Source organism: Echiichthys vipera (assembly GCF_963691815.1).
Source record: "Echiichthys vipera genome assembly, chromosome: 18".
Classification (NCBI taxonomy): domain Eukaryota; kingdom Metazoa; phylum Chordata; class Actinopteri; order Perciformes; family Trachinidae; genus Echiichthys; species Echiichthys vipera.
In genome coordinates, this window is record NC_139843.1 from 24,051,936 (window position 1) to 24,074,072 (window position 22,137).

Here is a 22,137-nt window from a genome sequence, read left to right on the forward strand (position 1 = left end):
CAACAAATTACTCTGCCGCGTCTGCGCATGTGCGAGCGTAACCTACTTTCATGTGATTGGTCCATCCGGAATGGAGGTCATCGACCCACACAGAAACAAAACAGTGGACTCGGCAGGGGAGATGAATGAATGGCCGCTTCAATCAACCAGCCTGGAGTCTCCGTGTCACACCAACACCAATGTAAAGAAGGGATATTCACAGTGAAAGCAGCTGTTTTAACATCACTTGTATCAGTTTCATACCGCTTACTAAGATGCATAAGCCTTCAAGAAGTTAAGATTTATGTTAAGGGTAGCTTGAGAATGTACCCCTAAAAGCAGCTTTATCCATTTTTATTTTGAAATTTTCTCATAGCATAAACAGAATTTCACAGTAAAAGACACAGGGAATTCTTGTGACATAAAATAAATCCTTTATTATATATATAGTGCAGTCTATTACACCTCTGAAAACAAACTACCACTTTCCTTTGTCCTTAGTTAATGATAGAGTAAATGCCACATTTTTAAACTTAACACAATCTGCAGATCCCATTCAATAATACTGTATGGTTTTTCCCCAAAAATATAATAACTTGTGAAATCTCAATATACATACAAGTAGTTGTTCCACTGGCTCATCACAGTGCTTTTCAAAAATAATACTGGAATACTCTTTTTGCTCCTCTCTTCATTTCTTGAACACAAAATGTATTACCGACACATATAAGCAAAACAGCATTGGGTACAACAGAACAGCACAAAGGCAAAATATAACAATGACGCAGAGGTAACTCAGTGAAGTAAATATGGCTGAATGAACTGTTGGTAAGGCTTCATGATGAGGATCTATGCGGTCGAGTTGGGGTCAGACAAGGAAACGTCTCCATCTGGTTTGATGCTGAGGAGCGGATGGTCAGTGCTGGACGATAAGAGGGCGGGTCATTACTTTCACAGACAGTACTGTAATAGTTCATAAATCCATCATCAGAGAACGTTGAAACTCATTTACAGTCATTAAGCCAGGAAACAATACCTTGATATTTATGTACATCTTTGGTCTCAGAGCAGCTCATCGCCTATGACATCATCGACGCTTCCTGAGATTGAAGCAGCTTCTGAGGTACAAAAAGAACACACTCCAGTTCATGGTCATTCCATCAACATTACATTACTTTTCATCCACCACAGTGCAGAGTGTTGGCAGAGAAACACAATTTAGTGACTGCAAGATAAGTAATGACTTGCCACACAAAGACAGAGTCATATCGGTGCACAAACATCTGTTTGTCTCTCAACTGTAAAGGGGTTGGTTCCACTTCTCTGTTGACGCTCTTGACTGGAGGGCCCATTTCCTCTTCGGTTTCTGTATGAAATGTTTTACCTGATGCACACACAACTTCTAGTAGCTTAATTTCCGCTGTCAGCACGTGGTTTCAGTGTTCCATTATTTGTTTCTGGGCTGAAATATGTCTCCAGAAGGCTCAGTGACTCCTGTAAATAAGATCACAGCAACTGCAGCACTCTGAACTCTCCCTCTGCTGTCAGCTCTTCCTTTATCTTTCTCATCTCTTTGTGCGCACTCACACTGTCCATCCGTACCGTGCCCAAACAGGTTTTACGGGTAAAGTCTCGTTCATTTGACCAGTGTGAGTCCACGGACCGTTTGGGAGAGGTGGGCTTTTGTAAAGCAAGTTTGCACATGTACGAGCACGGGCGTGTGCACGTGTACGAGCACGAGCACGAAGCCTACAGCGGCTCCATGTCATTTTATGTGCGCCTGTTCGACATAGAAAAAAAAAGGACGGACCATGCGCAGACATTTAAAACAATGGCGGCAAAAGGTTCACATTGTGTGATGCGGAGGTGGAGAGTTTACTGCAGATTTGGTCAATGAAAATATTCAAAAACAGTCGGACAAGACGCACAAAAACTCTGAGGTCTATGGAAAGATTTGTAAACAAAGCGACGCATCGCGATGACGTCATCAATGCGTGTGACGTGTTACGGCGTGATGACGTATAGGCAGCAAGAAGCATTCGCAGAGGCCCAGGTAGTGTGAGTACAAACGGGCCTGGCCCGCGGGGGGTGAGGGAGGGGGGGACAAGTAACCTAAAGCACGGGGCACGGTAAGGACAGACAGTGTGAGTGTGCCCTTTGTTAACAAAAGACTGGTGTCCCAGCTTGTGTGGGAGTGAGCAGATGTGGAGGTTGTGCTGATGCAGCTCTTCACTAGACGGTCTTAGTAAAAATAGTCTGTGGTTCTATCTGGACTCAGCATTTCATACTCCTTCATAACTACTTCCTTCCAAGAGGGTGTTGCCCCCAGTCATCTTATCAGTGGTTGACTCCCGAGTGAGACCCAGCAGCATCAGAATTTAAGCAGCTGATGGTGTGGTGAGATACTTTGTTAGTGTGAATCATTTTGGCTGGGCCTGAAAGGGGAAAAGCTTAGCGACTGTAGGTGAGGGGCTTAGGGGCCGTGCACACCGAGAGGCGCTTTACTCTAACCGTTTTGTATCGTTTTGGCCGGTCATCCAGACGAATGCAGCGTTTTGGAATCGTTATTTTCTGAAACCGGCTGCCAAAGTGGATAAATCGCAGAACGCCGCCCTTGCGTTTTCATCTGGAATGCTAATCTGCATATTTTGTGAAGGGATGATGTCATCGCCCCACCTCTCAACCCTATACCCATCGTCCTCTAGCCCTCGACTTTGTCTGGATGGATGGATATACATATATATGTATACATATATATATTTCACAGCACTGTATACAGTATGTATATTTACTGTATATACCTGTATATACATACACAGTGCTGTAAAAAAAAGTATTTGCCCCCTTACAGATTTCTTCTGTTCTTGCTTTTTTTGTCACACTTACATGTTTCAGATCATCAAACACATTTTCATATCAGACAAAGGTAACCTGAGTAAATATACAAAATGACGTTTTTAAATGACAATTTCATTTATCTAGGGGAAAAAGCTATCCAAACTAACATGGCCCTATGTGAAAAAGAAACTGACCAATGGTTGAATGAATGTCTCAATAAAAGAAAAGAAATGAAGGTTTTGGTGTCCAAACTTAAATTTGATTGAGATGCTGTGGCATGACCAAAAAAATGCCATTCAAGCTCGAAAACGCTCCAATGTGTGGGCCAAAACTCCTCCACAGCCATGTGAAAGACTCATGGCCAAACCCTTGATTGTCCGATATTAAAATTAGGCTGATGATCTGAAACACGCAAGTGTAACAAAAAAGCAAGAACAGAAGTGTACAGTTGAACAAAGTTAAGCACAGTGCAGTCGCTTTGAGTCATTTTGCAGCAGTGCTCGTCTGATTAAATTGTAGTTTCTTTCTCTTCTTCTGCTCTTGCTCTAGCTTTATGCCCATGCCAAAACTAGTAGAAAGAGACTGAGTCAGCGAAAAAAACTGTGAGCTTTGGAGTATGACACCTGGGGCCTGTTTTACAAAGCAGGTTTAGTGAAAACTCTGAGTCTTTTAACCCTGAAATGAAGGGAACTCTGAGTTTTCTGTTTCACAAAGGGAGGTAACTCAAACCAGAGACAGAGGGGTAACTCTAGTCTGTTTCACAAAGAGAGGTAACTTAACCTCTCGGTCAGTTACCATGGTAACCTTGAGTTTCTCTCTGTCTCCGCCCTCTTTCAGCCACACACGGTGTTTGATTTCCTCATTCATTCAGTCAGCGGGCGAGTTTTAGCGTAGTATAGTTCAGTCTGTTTTTTCAGTAAATCACTGCAAAAATCAGACATTAGAAGTTATATTAGGTGGTGAATATTTACACTACCATGGCATGTCCTTTTGATAACGATCCCGTGGATGAAGGTGAGGCATAAGAGAATTAAATATTCGTCGGGAGATGATCAGACCGCGCTTTGACGTCCTTAATATACTGCAGCCATAATTACAAAATGAATAAAATGGATCTTTTGAGCAAGTTGAATGTATTTGACTTAGCGTTTCTTAAATATAATCCCAGCTTTTCTTGCAATTCATAGGTTCAAAAGTGTGTGCTTTTAGTTGGGTTACCGGTATGTAAACTACTCCTATAGGTGGAAACAACAGCCTTCTGATCCAGAATATCATCTATAATGCGAGGGGGTGCATTTCACGGCAGCGAAACACCGTTTCATGTCACAGTCCATCTCATCCCTCCTTACATTTCCAACATTAACAACCAGTCATGCTCTCACATCCCAGATATTGTGTGTTGCGCTGCGTTTTTTTGCAAATGGGAGTTTTTTTGCAACATATAAAACAGCCACTAATATTTACTTTACAATGTAAAACATGCTCAAAATGAGGCGTCACCATGAGATTGTGCTGAGGTTTTACCTGTTTGAACAATGTTTTTATGTTTCATCTTAAGCTGCTGCCAAGTGCGCTTCTCCCCCGCGGGGTTGCACCTAAATTAAATAAATTAATAGGCTCCCACTCAAGCAGTTCCCCCTGTGATATTACTGTGATTACAACAGGACTACATTTAAACTTATGCACTGACCCAAGCAGCAATGTTCTCCCGCAACGTCTCCCTCTCTTTTGCTGCTGCAGCGGTGTAAACCTGCTCAAACTCTCCATATGAGCGCATTAATATTTCAAATTCCAGTTGTAGCGTAGCCCTTCGCTTCCCCGTTGCCATGGTGACTCGTTGAATCAGGGCTCCATTGATGCTGTCTTTTTTTACTTGTGGTGCACACGCTTAACTCCAGGTCAAACTACTCTGAGTTGATCAACCCAACTCAAATCTGCTGTTCTGGAACCGAAAACTCAGAGTTTCCTATCTCAGAGTAGATCAACTCAGAGTTCCGGGTTAAACTCATAGTTTTTTTAACCTGCTTTGTGAAACAGGCCCCTGGTTGATCCAATCAGGAAGTGCCAAAAACTGCAGTTCTCTGAGTGTCCACTAGCATGTTTCATAACAGAGCAGTTTCTCATTGTCTCCCATGTTAAACCTGCCATTTTCACAGCATCATTAAACCTGTTTGAGGCCTGGGACAAAAAAACATTCTAGTCTGTATGTTTAGGTCATATCTCCATGACAACACTGAGTGGGTGAATTTTTTTGTACCAGGATAGTTTTTATTTTATTGGAGTTTAAAGTTTATGAATAAGTAGGGGCGTGGCCTCTTGAGTGACAGCTAGCCTCTGGCCCTCACTTCTCCTTGGAAGTAAACGTCAGCCAGATGGACGTATCTCCCTCCCCCCAACATCACATACATGCCCATTTTGGGAAGAGGAAATTAGGTGGATGGAGACTCCCGTAGTTGAGAGAACGGACATCGACGGGTATGCTACGACCATTTTTTAATACAGTCTATGGCCTTCCATAGCCTTGGCTCTTGCTCCGTCTCTCCTTCTCCGTTGTTGGTGTATTTCTGTGGCAGAGTTACAGCGCCCCATAAAGGCCAGTTTTGTGTGTTCACAGATATTCTAGAGACAACGGCGTGTGTATGGAAAACTTGTAAAGAACAAGGGGGGACGAACAATCAGTTTCATCATGTTGCTGCCCAGATCTCAGAGTGCACTCAGAAAACCAATCTCTATTCTGTTGCCAAGCACCTTTTAATCAACTCCACCGAAGAACAGTGACACATGTGAAGACACTCCCACTGATTCAGTCACTTCTTGATCCATTTCCCTGTTTTACTGTACTCACCTGATAAGCTGATACAGGAGAGACTTTGCTCTGATGAGGCTCCCATCACATCATCCTATTGGAGGACAAGGGATAAAGACCCATGAGTGTTGTGAGAGAAAGAGAGAGAAACTAATAAAGCATGTTACAGTGACAGCATTGAGTAGGCCACATTGTGTTTAGTCCAACACAAAAAAAGAAGAAGAATCTTATTTCCTGTTTCTAAATTAGAATGTGACGGTCTAATAAGTGAAGTCTGCTTGTGTCTGATATGACAGAAATGAACTGTCATTTGTTGGAATGCATATTTATTGCCAATTCTCAGGAATCTTATGTCATATTTTGATCAGAATAAATTTGCCACTAACATTCTCGTTATGGGTTAATCTGTTGGTGACTTTTTTGAATCCTCAGGGTTCCCACATTTTCAGGAGCTTGCTGTGATGACATACTAATAACTCTGTGGAAATGTGATTTAAAAGTTGAGTCTGTGGCTATAATGAAAACATCTCTTAGATACGGCCTAAAATGCTGGATTGGCGATTATGCAAGTCTATGCACCATTCTGAGTTCACATCATTTAGGCTAGAAAAATTAAATCTACTTTAAAGTAGTTTCACTTAAATAAAATGGTAATTTTCCCGGTCACCATTTGCATATTTATATGATCCTAAACAGAACTCTGCCCTTTCAGACAGAAATGTTATCCATTTTGAGCCTAGATAGCCTAGTAGTTCATTCTCAACTGAAGGAAAAGAGGAGAATATTGGAAACAATTTCCCGGACAGCATAAGATTTTCCAGGACATTTGACGTTTTCTCTCATTTTCCATGTGTGACATGACTGGAAAATTGATCAAATGTAAAATGTTTGTCTGGCTGGTCTGCCGGTGAGCGGTGCGTGGTTGAGACTCGACTTGGTGACAAAGATGGAGGCTCATTTACAGCTCACCTGTCTCGTAGTGCTGTCAGAATATAGTGACAGTGTGAGCAAATATGACAAAAACATTTTCTTTTTATAGAAAGTTATTTACTTCAGCTTGGAGCCTAATGTGATGTCAGATGTCTTGTTTTTTCCAACCAGCAGTCCACACACAATAATATCCCATTTTAAATGTCAGAAATCAGCAAAAAGATCCTCATATTGGGGAAGCTGGAACCTGTGAGTCTTTGATGCTTTGCTGGACTTCGTTTCAGCTCTCTATTAGGTTCTATACAAACATTCAAGAAAAATAAAGGCGTGCCTTAAATCTAAAAATTAAAACCCCTTTTCACTCTGACAGGAAAGAAAATATCCTATAAAGATATTCAACAGGGGCATGAAATACTGGCTTAGATCAAACTTAATTTAACAGTTCTTCATTCGTCTCTAGTGTTAATGAGGCCAGTGAAAGTGTCAGTGTGTTCAGTGAATCACCAGCATCCTCTGTAGACAGCCCAGGTTGTCACCCTCAGTTCTTCCGTTCTCCACTTCCTGGAAGCTGACAGCGTGGTCCAGGCTTATGAGCTCCTCACCGATATCTATAGCCTAGGACAGATGTGTTTTACTAGATGTGTGTGAGGAAACGGCAGACAGGATGAGGGACAAAGACGAATAAGAAATGAAACCCAGCTCACCTTGCCCTGACTGTTGTCGTAGAGCTTGACACTGGGCCAGGAGGAGACCTCGGAGTGAGAGTAGCTGCACAGTTTGGCCTGCAGAGGTCTCCAGGAGGCACAGTGTGTCAGCTGGTCAAAGGCATCCAGGGCTGCCTCGGTCCACACCTCCTCTGAGCAATGTGACGACCATTTAGAAATGGATGAGGAAAATGAATGGCGATTTCACAATCATGCACAGCGTTTGTTTGTTTTTTACTTTAAACTCTCTAGTTATTTATTAGCCTGTGTGATCAAGAGCTTTACCTTTTGGTTTCACGCCTGCTAAGTTGCACTCAATAGCTTGGAATGGTAAGCTGAGGAAGTCACTCCTGAAATATTAATGCAGCAAAAGCAAAAGCTGTTAATAACTTAGGCAGTGTTTCCCCCAGGTTTACAATTAAAGGAAGGTTTCCAACGCACTGTAGCAGGCTGCCTGAAATGTTCTTTTCTTAGCGTGCCAGCCGGTGATCAATCAGACAATTGAATGATTAGGTTCGTAATAAAAGGTCAATCCCACATGGATAAATTAATCAGCGTTAACACATTCATTATCCCACTTATTAAAAATCACCAGACAGAAGGATCACAATTACTGTATACAACAATAATCAGAGCCACAATACAAACTCAGCTTAAATCAGTGTGTTGCACAATGAGCTACACTCCGCATCAGAAAATGTCTTTGAACTAATTGTCCAAAAGGTCCAAATAACGTTCTCCAACAGAAACCGTCCAAAGGTAAATCAAATAATTTCAGTTTGTTTGTTTTTTAGTTGTTTTTTGTAGGAGTGAATCATCTTTTCAAACTAAATAAAAAAGGATCTCTGATAAGTTTCAGTTCCGTTTTCCCCCGTTAGGAGCGGAGCCTCTTCCCAAACAATTTAACAAACGATCTTTGAACAAGTGAATCTCCAACGCTGTCGGAGAATTGTAAATGCGCATTAACAGAATTAACATGCCGTTGTGCAAATAAGATAAACATTAGGCTGTTTAGTTTGTTTACTAAAAGGACACCCCCCTAATATAATGGTAGGGGAAACACTGTTAGCTGTGCCATTTTTTAACTGCTGCCACGTTGCACAATGTAGCTGCATTATAGCACATCACAACCCAGAGGTCCTGCCCAAGAGCGTGTCCCATTTTCTAGTGAACTAAAACCAAGTTCTTTTCAACGGTTTGGATCTTCGTTGAATACATTTACAAAGAGAAAATGCAGTGGAGGTATTACTGTCATTGATGGAGTTTTCTCTCTTACCTCATACGACAGAGGCTGTCTCTGGGCAGCTCCCCATTGTCCCCAAAGTCAACATAGTAAAGGTCCACCAGTCCGGAGCCCAGGACTCCAAGCACCTTGGCTCTGTTCCATGTGCCGTGGTCGTGGTATAAAGCAGCCACAATGTCCCCCACCACAAGGGTCTCCACCCTCTGCTCCTGGAGAAGAGGAGGTGATGTGTGTTTTTCTAAAATTTGGGGTCCAGGAGGGATCATTTGTTTTTACTCTGACATCACAGAGTAACAGAACTTGTTCCACACATTCAGTATATATATTTAACAGATTACGTTTGGACAGAGAGCGTTCAGGTAACGCTTTTAGGACACGGTAGATGCGTTCTTAAAATAAATTTCCCTCCATGATGGAATCAATCCCCACTCGAGTTAACACTGACACCACTCGATCTGGGAACATTTCACTTAGGATCTGTTCACACTGCAGTTCCAAGTGACCTGAATCTTGATTTTTTTTTCCCCCACTCATATGTGATCCATATCTGATTTGCTGTTGACAGTGTGAACAGCACAAGTTCCATTGAATCTGACATTTTGAATCAGAATCAGGCCACTTTTAAATGTGCTACTGAATCTGATACGTATCAGATTTTTTTTAATGCGACCACAATCTGAACAGCCAGGTCACATTTAATGTGACTTTGACGTCATTCTGACCCGCGCTGCACTGTTTTGTAAATGAATGACAAATAAAGTTGACTGAAAAAGAAAATGTGTGCCACAGACAGGAGCCAGGAACAGAATCAAAACAAACATGGAGGACAGCAGTGAAGCAGGCTGACAGTGGGGGGAGAGGGAAGTTTTAGACCTCATTAGTATTTGGGGGGACACTTCGGTGTAGACTAGACTTGAAGCGTCTCAAACACTGTTTTTAGCATTAAGCCATAAAGTCCTACAATACCGGTTGATGTTACCATGCTTTCTTCCGTAAACACCGTTGTGGCGTGATGTAATCAATGATCAACTGTGCATGTGGGTCCCTTGAGGAGCGTGAGTTGTTCACACAGACAGGTGATGTGAACAGACAAACAAAACATTGGATTTGAGCAATAAATCGGAATTGTGCATTAGGACCTGCAGTGTGAACGGAGCCTTAGTTCATCCTTAAGTCCAAATGGACATTTGTGCCAAATCTGAAGACATTCCCTCAAGGTGTCACTGAGATATCTGATTCACAAGAAAGGGACAGACAGACGGACAACAGAACACATTAAAAACACAATAAAAGGTGAAGACAGTAGGAGTTGTCCTTACGGTGGGGTTGCCACTGTTGTAGAAGCGGGTCATCTCCCCCGTCAGCTTGTCCAGCTGAAGGGAACGAACCCCCAAGATCTGGATCCAGAAGTGGTTCGGGTTCTCCGACGCAGAGACATAAACCTCCAGATGTTCATCAGGCTGGAAGCTCAGGTCTGGGCTGGGAACTGGACATGAGAGGAAGAAAACCTCTGTTAGATGTTACTGTGACAGGTCATAGTGAGGCAGCTGCAGGGTCTTTTCCACACTCAATTATACGGAAGAAGTGAACTCACTTTCAAACTTGGAAATTTCAGAGAGAGAGTCTGTGGAGACACTTTCCTCCTCCTCCTCCTCTTCCTCCCCGTTGTCTGTGTTGGCGATTTTCAGCTCCTCAATCTTTTCAGAAATATGTTCTGGTTCTCTTTTGGTACCGTTGGTATGGACAAGCCCATTGGTCTCTGTCTGGGAGTAAGGACTGTTGTTGTTGTTCAAGCCCACCGGTGCTTCTGTGCCGTCTGGCCTATGACTCACAGCAGTGTGGCCACGTTTGTGCCGCAGGGCAGACGACTGTGAGATCTTCGTCCTCACCATCATGTCCTCTCTGACTTTTTCTACAATCAGCTCCTGCAAACAGATCATGAAAGCAGGAGTTAGTTTATTCTCAACAGTGTGTTGGACCGACCACCATGGGTAGTCCAAATGAGTGAAACCTTCTCACCTTGGCCTGTTCGACCTCCTGTCTGGTCCCTGTGATTGTCACGTTGCCCTTGGCCCCAGGACCAGTCATCTTCTCCTTGGAACAAGCTACTTTGGCCCCCGTTGTCCTGGTGATCAGTTTCAAACTCTCTCCACCACGACCTGCAAAAACACTGATTATCTTGTCACTGTCGGCACTCATATGTGAAAAGGGCTGAACAAACATCAGTTTACAGCATTAGCTCAAAACAGTGTGAAAGGCAGTAAGCCTGTGAATGTTCTCATCCGGCCAGGTCATCGTTATCCTCAAAGCAATTTCAGTCAAAAACAACTGGACTGGTTGTTTGTCTAGGAAGACGTTTCACCTCTCATCCAAGAGGCTTCATCAGTTCATGTACGCATCTGACCAGGCTGGGACTGGTCCAACTAACTGGTGTGGAGATCCAGGTATTTAACCTCTCACAAGGCCGATGATGTCACTGACACCCTTTGTGCTCCAAGTGCCCACGCCCGTCGTTAGAGTGACAGTCGTTGGTGGGCAGTTGGTTTCGACTTCGTTAGTGCTCTATTGAGTCTGAACGACAGTCGTTGGGGTCACCCGGGCCATGTGTGAACAGTTGTCCTTTGAGGTTAGATTGTTGAATCTCCTGGGAAGGGATGAAAGGGCGGCATTGTAAATTGGAGATAAGTGGTGTCACAGACCCCCTCCTCTGTTTAGCGATGGTTTCTCCACTTTTACATAGATGGCTTCTTTTACTCCTCTTTCAAACCATCTGTCCTCTCTGTCCAAGATTTGGACATTGCTGTCATCAAAGGAGGGAGCTTTCTCCTTGAGTAGTAAGTGGACAGCCGAGTCCAGGCCTGAGGAGTTAGCTCTCCTGTGTTGGGCCATGCGTTTATGCAGTTTAATGGCATTTTTTATCCAGTTTAATGGCATTTTTTACAGACAGAAACACGGCTGTGCCATGGGTTCACCAGTATCCCCTATTGTGGCAAATCTGTACATGGAGGAGGTAGAGGGCAAGGCGTTGAACTCCTTTAAAGGAGTAACCCCAAGCCATTGGTTCAGATATGTGGACGACACATGGGTTAAGATCAAATCCAAAGAGGTGCAAACTTTTACTGAACATATCAACTCAGTGGACAGAAACATCAAGTTCACCAGAGAGGAAGTTAAGGACAAGAGCTTTCCCTTCTTGGACTGTGACGTCCATATGGAGAATGACAGGAGCCTCCACATAGGGGTATACAGAAAACCCACTCACACGGATCAATATCTACTTTTCGACTCTCACCACCCTTTGGAACACAAGCTTGGCGTTATCAGAACACTGCAACATAGAGCTGATAACGTACCCACTAGCTCACAGGCTCAAGGGGAAGAACGCAAGCACCTGAGAGGCGCCCTCACAACTTGTGGTTACCCCAGCTGGACCTTTGTTAAAACGGCAGCTGCCTCCAGAAAGAAAACCAAAGTGGTTGAGAAAGAAAAAGATAACAGGAGAAACAACATAGTCATCCCATATGTGGCTGGGGTATCGGAGAAACTCAGGAGGATTTTCAACACACACTGCATCCCTGTGTATTTCAAACCCAATAACACACTCAGACAGAGACTAGTACATCCGAAGGACAGAACACCACACACCCACAAAAGCAACCTGGTTTATGCTGTCCAATGCAACGAGGAATGCAAAGATCTTTACATTGGAGAAACAAAACAACCACTGCATAAACGCATGGCCCAACACAGGAGAGCTAACTCCTCAGGCCTGGACTCGGCTGTCCACTTACACCTCAAGGAGAAAGCCCACTCCTTTGATGACAGCAATGTCCAAATCTTGGACAGAGAGGACAGATGGTTTGAAAGAGGAGTAAAAGAAGCCATCTATGTAAAAGTGGAGAAACCATCGCTAAACAGAGGAGGGGGTCTGAGACACCACTTATCTGCAATTTACAATGCCGCCCTTTCATCCCTTCCCAGGAGATTCAACAATCTAACCTCAAAGGACCACTGTTCACACATGGCCCGGGTGACCCCAACGACTGTCGTTCAGACTCAATAGAGCACTAACGAAGTCGAAACCAACTGCCCACCAACGACTGTCACTCTAACGACGGGCGTGGGCACTTGGAGCACAAAGGGTGTCAGTGACATCATCGGCCTTGTGAGAGGTTAAATACCTGGATCTCCACACCAGTTAGTTGGACCAGTCCCAGCCTGGTCAGATGCGTACATGAACTGATGAAGCCTCTTGGATGAGAGGTGAAACGTCTTCCTAGACAAACAACCAGTCCAGTTGTTTTTGACTGAAATTGCTTTGAGGATAGTGTGAAAGGCAAAATGGTTTTAGACGTAAACAACTAAAAGCCCATTCCCACCATACGGTAAATACGGATGCGGACCCGGGATCGGTCCCTTCGAGGTCGTCTCTTCTGTCATTGGGTCCGTAGCATCTGAGCTTACGAATCCGGAGTGCTCTGGCAAAACGGCGCAATACAACCGGAAATTGAGGCGGCAGTATAGAGTCAGTCCAACCATTTGCGAAAATCGACAAAGAAAAGAGTATTAACTGGACATTTAAAATGCCGCAAAATTTGGAGGAGAAAATCTGCATGTTAGTGAGGCGGTACATCCACCTTTATGATGCAACCGTGCCAGGCCTTTGGAATAAGCAGAGGTGTAAAAACAGCTGGCAGGAAATAGCGTTAGTGGTCAAACTGCCCAAAATAAGTGAGATAAGAAAAAAATAAGAAAAAACTTGTCGTTTAAGTGGTCTCACATGCCACCATCGCGAACACTTTTTGCACATTGTTTTGCAGATATCAGATGACAAACAGCAATATTATCTCCTCTATAGACGCTGTGTTTGCGATTGTCGATGCTGGTAATTTGCGACACGGCACTCCCCTCTAGAGGATGTATTGCGTAACATTCATAACATCGCTGAGCTGGACGAAGGTATGAAGAGGAGCACCGGAGACAACGTTTGGGATGGACGAATTCTGACCGGTTTCAGAGTTATGAATCCCCCTTAAGGTCTAGGAATCAATATGATCATCCCCCACATTTTGAAGCTACCTATTATACGTCCAAAAGCGGTCTGAGGAACCTCCAAAGCCTCGGTGACAGGTTCACACTCAGTGACTAGGTTTTCCAGGACGCAGCGGGCCAACAAGACCTGCTCCTTAGAGCCCTGCAGCAGGAAGCACACTGTCGTCTTACATCCAGGCTCCCCTGAGTCGGACAAAACCCTCACGTGAGCTCCAGACCTCTGGGTCACCTGAGAGACAAAGAGACAGCAGGAGAGCAGAGTTAGGCTGCCTGAACCAACGCAGCCACCCCCCCACACACACACACACACACGCACACACGCACACACGCACACAGGCAAAGGTTTGGGAAAGGTCTTCAAATGTGAGATTTGAGACTTCTGTGCTTCCATTTGAAGGCAGTGGCAGAGAGGACAGCAAATGTCTATTATATTATACTACATTTACTGTATAACAGTGTATTATACTATATACCCCTACTATATTGCTGTAACTGTTTTGCTGTGCATGATATTAATAAAAAAAAGTCCAGCTAAAATTAGTCAATATCGGAGCCGATCGTGCATCTCTATCAACAACTTTAAACAGTTGACGAGTCTGAAACTGAACTACTCACCATGTCTAAAAACTTGGCTTGGTATCTGGATATGTTCCTATAAACTTCTACAGGCAGTGTCATCTTGGACACCTCAGTGTTGGGCCCCTGACCTGTAAAAATGACCACAGCAGTCAGTCATGGTAAAGGTCATCAGAGAATAAACACAAACTCTTGGTCATGTATACACAAAGAAATACAATCGTGGCCTAGTGCACATACTCACTGTTGTTGGTGCTGCTTATATGGCGATAGACTATGTAGCCCACTGTGGCCCCGACAGAGAGCCCCGCGGCCAGAGCCACCATTTTACCCGAGCTCAGGGTGCTCTTGGGACCCTCCTTCACTGCGTCCATGACACGCCGTGCACCCAGCGGGAGGCTCCACCTAAACACAAACATGACAAGTCTTCCCAATTGTGCTGCAGGTCGATGCTCCTTTTCTTCCTACGTCTACCCATTCCTGTTTATTGACTCCTGTCCATGAAATGTCTAAGTGTGTTGTTGGCTTGCTCAGCAGCTGTACAGTCATGCAACAAAAAAGCTTAAAGCATTAGCCAGCCTGAATTCAAAACAGTACAACAGTGTTCTCAAACAGACCTACATTTCGCTGTGGAACCCCAAATCCATTAGACTCTGTCCCATTGACAGACATGAGAACATGCTTATTTAGTCTTATGTGTGTAACTGTCTTGGAAAAGTAAGTCAGTGCGTTTGCATGCACATCAGTAACCCGAAAATGGTCTTTCCCCGAAGTTTCCCCTGAAGTTCCCCCAGTATACATAAAAGGGGTTGAATGGTAAAACAACAGGGTGTAACTATTCCTCCGGTACAGTAGGTGGCGCTCCGCCAACATACAGCTGGTCGGAATACAGCTTTTATTCCTGGTTGACCTTTGTCAAAATCACAAGCGGGTGAAAATGGCAGACTTTTGGACAGAATTAAAACAGAATTGGGTCTTCTTGGTAGTGATGCTACTTTCCATGGCAAAGTCCTCCCTCAGTTTAAAGGTAATGCTCTATTGTTGTTGTTTTTCTCACGTTGTTTTTGACGCCGTTGCTTCCTGGTTTATTCTATTTCCGGGTACAGCGGAGTGGGGAGGGGGGTTATAACCTAAGAAGCACATGCAGATGAGAAACACGATATTACTACATTTAAACGCACTGTGAGATGAAAAGTTACAGCAAAGTTCCATCTTGACCTTGGGAACAGTAGCTCTACATAAGAAGTGAGACATTTTGACCCAAGGTTGATTTACTCACTTTTTTCCCCATGGAGCTTTCAACCGTGAGTGGATCTTGGGATTGGCTTTGGTCAAACTAATTTAATGCCTGACACGAAAACAGCAGCTGACAAAACAATCCACCAAACAGTCCATTTAGTAGTTGTTTTCAGACTTAACATCCATGTTGCTGAGGGTTCAAAGTTCATCCTTGATCTTAGAAATTGCAGTTGAGAAATCTCACTTTGATGGTAACTCCTCAGTTTGCAAATCATGACCATGTTTTCCGGGATTAATAATAAAATTTTTGGAGAAGCATACACAATGCCTTACAAGATCTTTTTAGAAGCCACCTGCCCTGAGAGAGTAAAACCATGTAAACTAAGTATTTTTTGGACTCATTCCTCAAGGATGGACTAAATAGTTAACAAAAATATTGCTGGTGGCCAGTAAAAAGTCTCTTACGAGGAAATGGTTATCGCAGGAGAGCAAGACTTTAAATGCATGGATGGACTTTACAAAATGGAGAAGATAACAGCTTATGGTAACCACACATTGGAATGATTTATGTCAGGTTTGGAACACTGGACTGACTATGTAATGCCCCATAGCACTGTCTTTTTTTGCAAATCTATGATTATAAATTAAGAAAAGATCACTCCCTATGTGTTCATGTGTTTCACTGTATTTATTTCTACGTAACACATCTTAAAATAGAGCAATCCAGACAAACAGAACTGGAGGATACGTCCAATATCTGGCTCATGTATAGGACTACGTCTGATGCTGAATGTCAATAAAAATGTATATTGAAAAATGGCTGTTGAGAAACCATCTGCACAAAATCATCTCTATCTGATGAAGATCATGTGATATGACCGAAAGCTACTTAATGGACCTTGTGGTGAGACCGTTTTCTCAAGACACAACTGACAGACGTGTAGAGCAAGAACGGAATTAAATTAGTAACACCGGGATATTTCTAAATAAATAAAGTAGAAGGGTAGGTTTTGATCCATTTACTCAAGTAAAAATAAGGGGAATTGAAACTTCAGGAGAAGAAAATGAAAATCAAATGGCTGGGCAAGCAGGGGATGCATATTCTATCATTTATCACAGTCAGATTGTTTATATCACGTATAAGTCGTTTATGATATATTATCAGTGTGTTTTCTTGCTCAATTTGTTTGCGGAAAAAATAGACTAGGCGCTGTAATGATTGCTCGAGCTGCGTGGCATGGCCTATGTGAACAGAACAACTGATTAACATGGGCGCCAAAAGGAAGCGGGCAGCACTTACTGGTGATTCGCAGCCATTAGAGCGCTGTTCAATATTTTTGGTAGAGACCTCCCTGAGGGTACTCAAAGGACCCCCAGAGGTCCCACGACCCCACTTTGAGAACCACTGACAGAGATTCTTACGATGTAGCCTTTTCGCTATCTCAGACTACATCACTTGCCAACAATAATTAGCCTGCAAAAACGTGCACAAGCAGTCCCATACACACACACACACAACATAGTCCCCTAAATGATTCAACATTTAGTGTATACAGTAAACACACAAACAGCACTGCGCTTCTTATAAATGCACCAAGCCAAACTGCAGCGGTCGTGACCCTGACTGCAGGACGCGATGCATTGAAAGCTGCTGCTCCTGCTGCACACACTGCATACCATTATCTGTAGTTGGGTGACCTCCAGCCATTCCATGAATTACTTAACACTTGCAGCCAATTCTTTCAGAGGCATTTGGTATCATACAGCTAAAACTTAAGGGCGCACTCAGACTGTCCATCCGTATCGTGCCCAAGCACGTTTCACAAGCGTTTCACAAGCGTTTCAGAGCGTGCGCACGAGGCCTACGGCAGTTCTGACGTCATTTTATCTGCGCCTGTTGGGACATAGAAAAAAGAAGGACGGACCATGCGCGGACCTTTAAAACAATGCCGGCGAAAGGTTCACGTTGGTGTGATGCGGAGGTGGAGTGTTTACTGCAGATTTGGTCGATGAAAATATTCAAAAACAGTCGGACAAGACGCACAAAAACTCAGAGGTCTATGAAAAGATTTGTAAACAAATCGATGCATCGCGATGACGTCATCAATGCGTGTGACGTGTTACGGCGTGATGACTGTAGTGTGAGTACAAACAGGCCTGGCCCATGGGGGGAGAGGGAGGGGGGGACAAGTACCCTAAAGCACGGGGCATGGTACGGACGGACAGTGTGAGTGCGTCCTTAAACTCCCACACAGAAACAGAATGCACTGGAGGTAAGCCAACAGGGACGCGGGGCTGAGGAGCACACGGCACCACCATGCAGATGCGTGTCTCACTGGGAGAAGAGGGCTCTGGGGCTGTAGTTGAGAAACACGTGGGACCTGGACACTCCAACGTCCATCTCGGAACAATCGGGACTATAAGACACAAGTCTTCTCCGGTCCTGACTCGGCTTTTGTTTACATCCAAGTTCAGGACTACTGATAGACAGGTAGAAGGAAAAAAAAGTTTCAGCATTTCAAGTCACTACATGACAAAAACTGGTCAGTCACATTGTGCTTTGATGTTATTTTGTGGAGAGTAGAAAATCATCAACAGTTCATCACAGATCATCATACAACAACATACAAATATCAGTTGGGCTGGGTACTGAACTCTGGTACTTTTAATCTCAGAGGGAATTGCCTCCATAGTATTGAGTATTTAAAAATGCCTTGTCATTCAATACCAAATGTTAATACCTAAGTAGTAAATCTCAGCAGTGTCAATAAGCCAATAAGCATGCAGCATGCTGGTACCAAGATCTAATAATGCTCTTTCCAAAGTAAGGGGCCTATTTTATTGGGTTGCCAATCAGCAGAGTGAAATGCATAAACATATTTGTAAATTCATTCTCCAAATTAAAATACAAGCAGAGCGTTCGTTTTGCTATTTCTAGGTGAGGGGGGGGGAAACAACTTTTAAATAGTTTTTTTTGTGCCTAAATTCCAGAACGCATCAACTGCTTAATTGTAGTCCCTGTGTAGGTAGGAGGAAGTTACCACTTTAAATGAGACAAACACAAAATCAAACATTTTTTCAGAATTCATTTAGAGATGTTCCCATGGTCTAGTTTTAAAAAAAAGTCACAAAAGTAAACGCAATAAATCATACTGTCAAATAGGGTACCAGAAAAGTCGTAACCGATACCTAGGAAAATACTCTATACCATTTTCGAGACCACAAGGAGAAACTTCAAATAATGAAGGTAAATAAAGATTAGAACAATACAAACAACATCAAGAACAACACTTTTAAAAGTTGTCTGATGTAGTGGAAAAAGAAAGAAAACACATAACAGGAGGGTGAATATAAATATGACAAAAGTTTGTTTTCTTTTGTATTTACATTAAATGATTCCATAAAGGAGGTTAAACCTTGGATTCAGTCGGTGAATCAGCTGTTGTTCCTCAGGTTTCTCCACAGTGTAAACAGGGATCTGCTCCATGCTAATGTTTTCAGCTACAGTTTTTAGGATTGATTATTTTCCAAGTATCGATTTTTTTGACAACTCTACTTTGGAATCCTAATACTTAAAATCTCAATATCTATCGAATCAGCACCCAAGTACCATGAAATGTATCGTCCCAGGCCTAATGTTTACCATAATTCAATTCAATTTTATTTATAGTGCCAAATCATAACAAAAGTTATCTCAGGACACTTTACAGAGTAGGTAAAGACCACACTCTATGACTTATTTATGATTTACATAGACCCAACAATTCCTCTGTAGAGTACGGTGGCAACGAAAACCTTCCCTTTAACAGCAGGAACGTGGAACAGACCCAGGTGTGTGGAGGACAGACATCTGTCTGCACCGGTTGGGGAGGAAGAGTTACATAATGTGTAATACTGTAATTATTTTTTGTTAACACGTATCAAAGTCAAGGTATGTCATAAATGGTACCATCACAAACACGCTTTGGTAGAAATAGCTGGATAGTTGATAGAGTGAAATCAAGTGGACGAGTTTTCCCACTCCCGCTTCATTTGAGTGTAAGCGAAGCATCTTACGTGTAGATGTTGAGATTTTTAAACACAGATTGGTGTCACATGTCTTGACGCCAAGAAAACATCAACTACGCGACTGTGGTCATCTGAGACAAACCCAGTCAAACCAGACCCTGCTTGGGTGTTCAGTTTGTAAGGAATTTAAAGGGAAAGTCAGCCCGAATGGCATTATAACACATTCATTCATTTTTTTTTCTTTCTAAATCCTAAATAGGTTATTTGACATTTTCCAAGGATTCCTGTCCATGTGAAATTTCATGTGATTTTACTGCAGTTGTTCAAGTGAAAGTCACCTCAAATTACATTAGAACACATCTCGTCATCATCTTTGAGCTTTCATAAAAACCTTTCATCACATTTAACATGATTTAACCGTGAACAGTCAGCTCAGATTTTTTTTTAAAAACTAGTTTTTCAAGCCTTTATGATAAAGGACAGACAGGCAATGGGGTGTGAGAGAGAGGGGGGAGACATGCAGCAAAGGACCGCAGGTCAGAGCCTCAGGACCTTCAGCTTCTCTACATGGGGCCACTGCTCCTCAAATTACATTTGAACATATTCCTGATATTAGAAATATCGTTCAAAAATCCTCAATAGGTTTCTTATTGTCATGTCATGGTCAGGGTCATCCTTAACAGGAAATGGCAGCTAACCTATGAAGGAAACGTTTTTATGACAGGTCAAAGATGATTATTTGATGATAATGTTTTAAAAATGAACAACAGCAAAGTGGAATGACTGAATTATTAATTATATATTATTATTATCATATAATGTGTTTTACTTTGTATATTAGATGTGTGAATTGTAAGCGCCCATACCGTAACACCAAGAATAGAAAGGCATCAATATCCCAACAGGAGCATTTGTAAATGACGAAATGACTTCCTTCACTGCAGTGCGAGTGCGACAGGCTGGATAACCTTGGCTCTCTCGTGCATATTCATGTGGACCACTTTATTCTGTCAACACACCTCTAAATGTTTCTGACGAGCTGTCAAAACGACCGCAAACACACTTTGAGCTAGCCAAAACTAACATTAGCTAGCTGCTGGGTGACACACGCGAGCGAGTCAAACGTTTAGAAAGGGTACGCACGCGTCCTTGGCACGCGCACGTACCCTGCTAACACATCCTTTGTCCGTTTTCAAAGTTTAACACAATAAGAAGTGAACAGTAAATACGGGTCATAAAATACAAAACACTTACTTACAGACAGACCCTCGCTCTTCACAACCCACCCGGCAACAACAACTGTCGAGCTCGCCGGAGGAAGCGCCAACACACCGGAAACTGCATTTACTTTCAGTGTTACAGGCACGGTGATGTGGTGGTTAGCACTGTCGCCTCACAGCACGAGAGTTCGAATCCCGGCTGGGGCCCTTCTGTGTGTGTTTGCATGTTCTCCCTGTGTCTGCGTGGGTTTTTCCTCCCACAGTCCAAAGACATGCACGAGTTAGGTTCATTGATGACTCTAAAATTGCCCGTAGGTGTGAATGTCTGTCTGTCTCTGTTTGTCTCTATGTGCCCTGTGATAGACTGGCGTCCTGTACAGGGTGGACCCCGCCTCACGCCCAATGTCAGCTGGGATCGGCTCCAGCCCCCCACGACCCCGATAGGGACAAGCGGTTGAAGATAGATAGATGGATGGATGGATGGATGGATGGATGGATGGACGTACTCTTTCACGTTGATTTATTTATGAAACGTGACTGCGGTTGAAACATTTACTCTGAAAGGTCAACCGGAAGTTATCGTGCCAGTAGACGGTGCACTAAGTCATAATGAATATTTGTATTCCACATGAATTGACAGATAGAGTAATGTTTATTGATACAAGTGACAAATGACATTTAAAATTTAAAGCCTGCCTACGATTTATAAATACATTATAGGGATCACAACTGCATCAATCAGTAAACCAGTAAATGTCGAAGATAACATCTTAGGGCCTGAGCATGAAAGTGCCAGGGGCCCAGTAGTCGGCCCTTGGCACTGAGAGTGTGAGGAACCTTTATTTTTCTAAAGATCTTTACTGCTGTGCGATCTCTCTTCTGAGAGGCCTGGGATGCTCCAGACTCATGGAGATCAGTAGTGATGTCCAAATGAAGCTTCATGAAGCATTTTCATTCACTAGATGGAGCTCTCTGTTCATGAAAGGGTTGAAAACACACTGAATCACCATTCATTGAGCTCCTTTCGGTAAAACAAGAGCTCTATCTAGTGGGTTCAACAAATACAACTGACGGTTCATGAAGCTTCATGTGGACATCACAAGAAATTGGCACACAGGTGAGAACTGGTTAAAACTGCAGTGATGTCCTAATAGCATCTGGTCAGATTGTGCAGTATGCAAGCCAGCCTGCTTCTCTGGGTATTCTGATAGAATATGAGCAGGGTCAAAGTTCAAGAGGGTCAAAGTTCAAGACACCAGACCCGTGCCACGAACCATGGATGAAGTAGCCCGATAGTTCAAAAGGAGCCCCGACCAAAAGCATCAAGTGCATAAATGGACATACTACATTCAGAACTTCCACATTTCTGTATTATAAATGCAATTTTTTTATTGATCTACAGAAATCTAATATTTTGAGATACTGATGTTTGGATTTTCATGAGCTGTAAGCCTTAATCATCAAGAGTAAAACAAAAAAGGACTGAAATATTTCACTTTGTATGTAATCAATTTAGCATACATGAAAAGTTTCACTCTTTGA

At 43.0% G+C, this 22,137-nt stretch overlaps 1 protein-coding gene across 4 annotated transcripts; it reads right to left on the reverse strand.

Annotated features, from left to right (window-relative positions):
• Positions 1-482: 482 nt before the first annotated feature.
• On the reverse strand, positions 483-20,679 carry tdrkh (tudor and KH domain containing). Of its 4 annotated transcripts, none has more exons than XM_083932250.1 (15): positions 20,662-20,679; positions 17,704-17,847; positions 14,373-14,533; positions 14,168-14,259; positions 13,580-13,781; positions 10,520-10,659; positions 10,095-10,425; positions 9,820-9,986; positions 8,534-8,709; positions 7,543-7,607; positions 7,258-7,409; positions 7,058-7,168; positions 5,663-5,717; positions 1,016-1,097; positions 483-901 (listed from the first exon to the last, which is right to left on the reverse strand). In XM_083932250.1, the coding sequence occupies exons 2-14, from the start codon at positions 17,766-17,768 to the stop codon at positions 1,042-1,044; spliced, it is 1,773 nt and encodes a 590-aa protein (XP_083788376.1). In that variant the 5' UTR covers positions 17,769-17,847; positions 20,662-20,679; the 3' UTR covers positions 483-901; positions 1,016-1,041. The 4 variants fall into 4 exon arrangements, with proteins under 4 accessions (XP_083788376.1, XP_083788375.1, XP_083788377.1 ...); XM_083932249.1 differs by lacking the exon at positions 20,662-20,679 and adding an exon at positions 20,242-20,325; XM_083932251.1 differs by lacking the exons at positions 17,704-17,847; positions 20,662-20,679 and adding an exon at positions 20,630-20,656.
• Positions 20,680-22,137: the final 1,458 nt, after the last annotated feature.

What these genes read in the sequence shown, in the direction of transcription:
- tdrkh (XM_083932250.1), bottom strand. Translation starts at nt 17,768, where the DNA reads ATGGACGTTGGAGTGTCCAGGTCCCACGTGTTTCTCAACTACAGCCCC. An exon ending in CCCAGAGCCCTCTTCTCCCA is followed by an intron (nt 14,534 to 17,703) that starts GTGAGACACGCA and finishes GTTTGTGTTTAG; the next exon opens with GTGGAGCCTCCCGCTGGGTG. An exon ending in ACGACAACAGTCAGGGCAAG is followed by an intron (nt 7,169 to 7,257) that starts GTGAGCTGGGTT and finishes CATCTGTCCTAG; the next exon opens with GCTATAGATATCGGTGAGGA.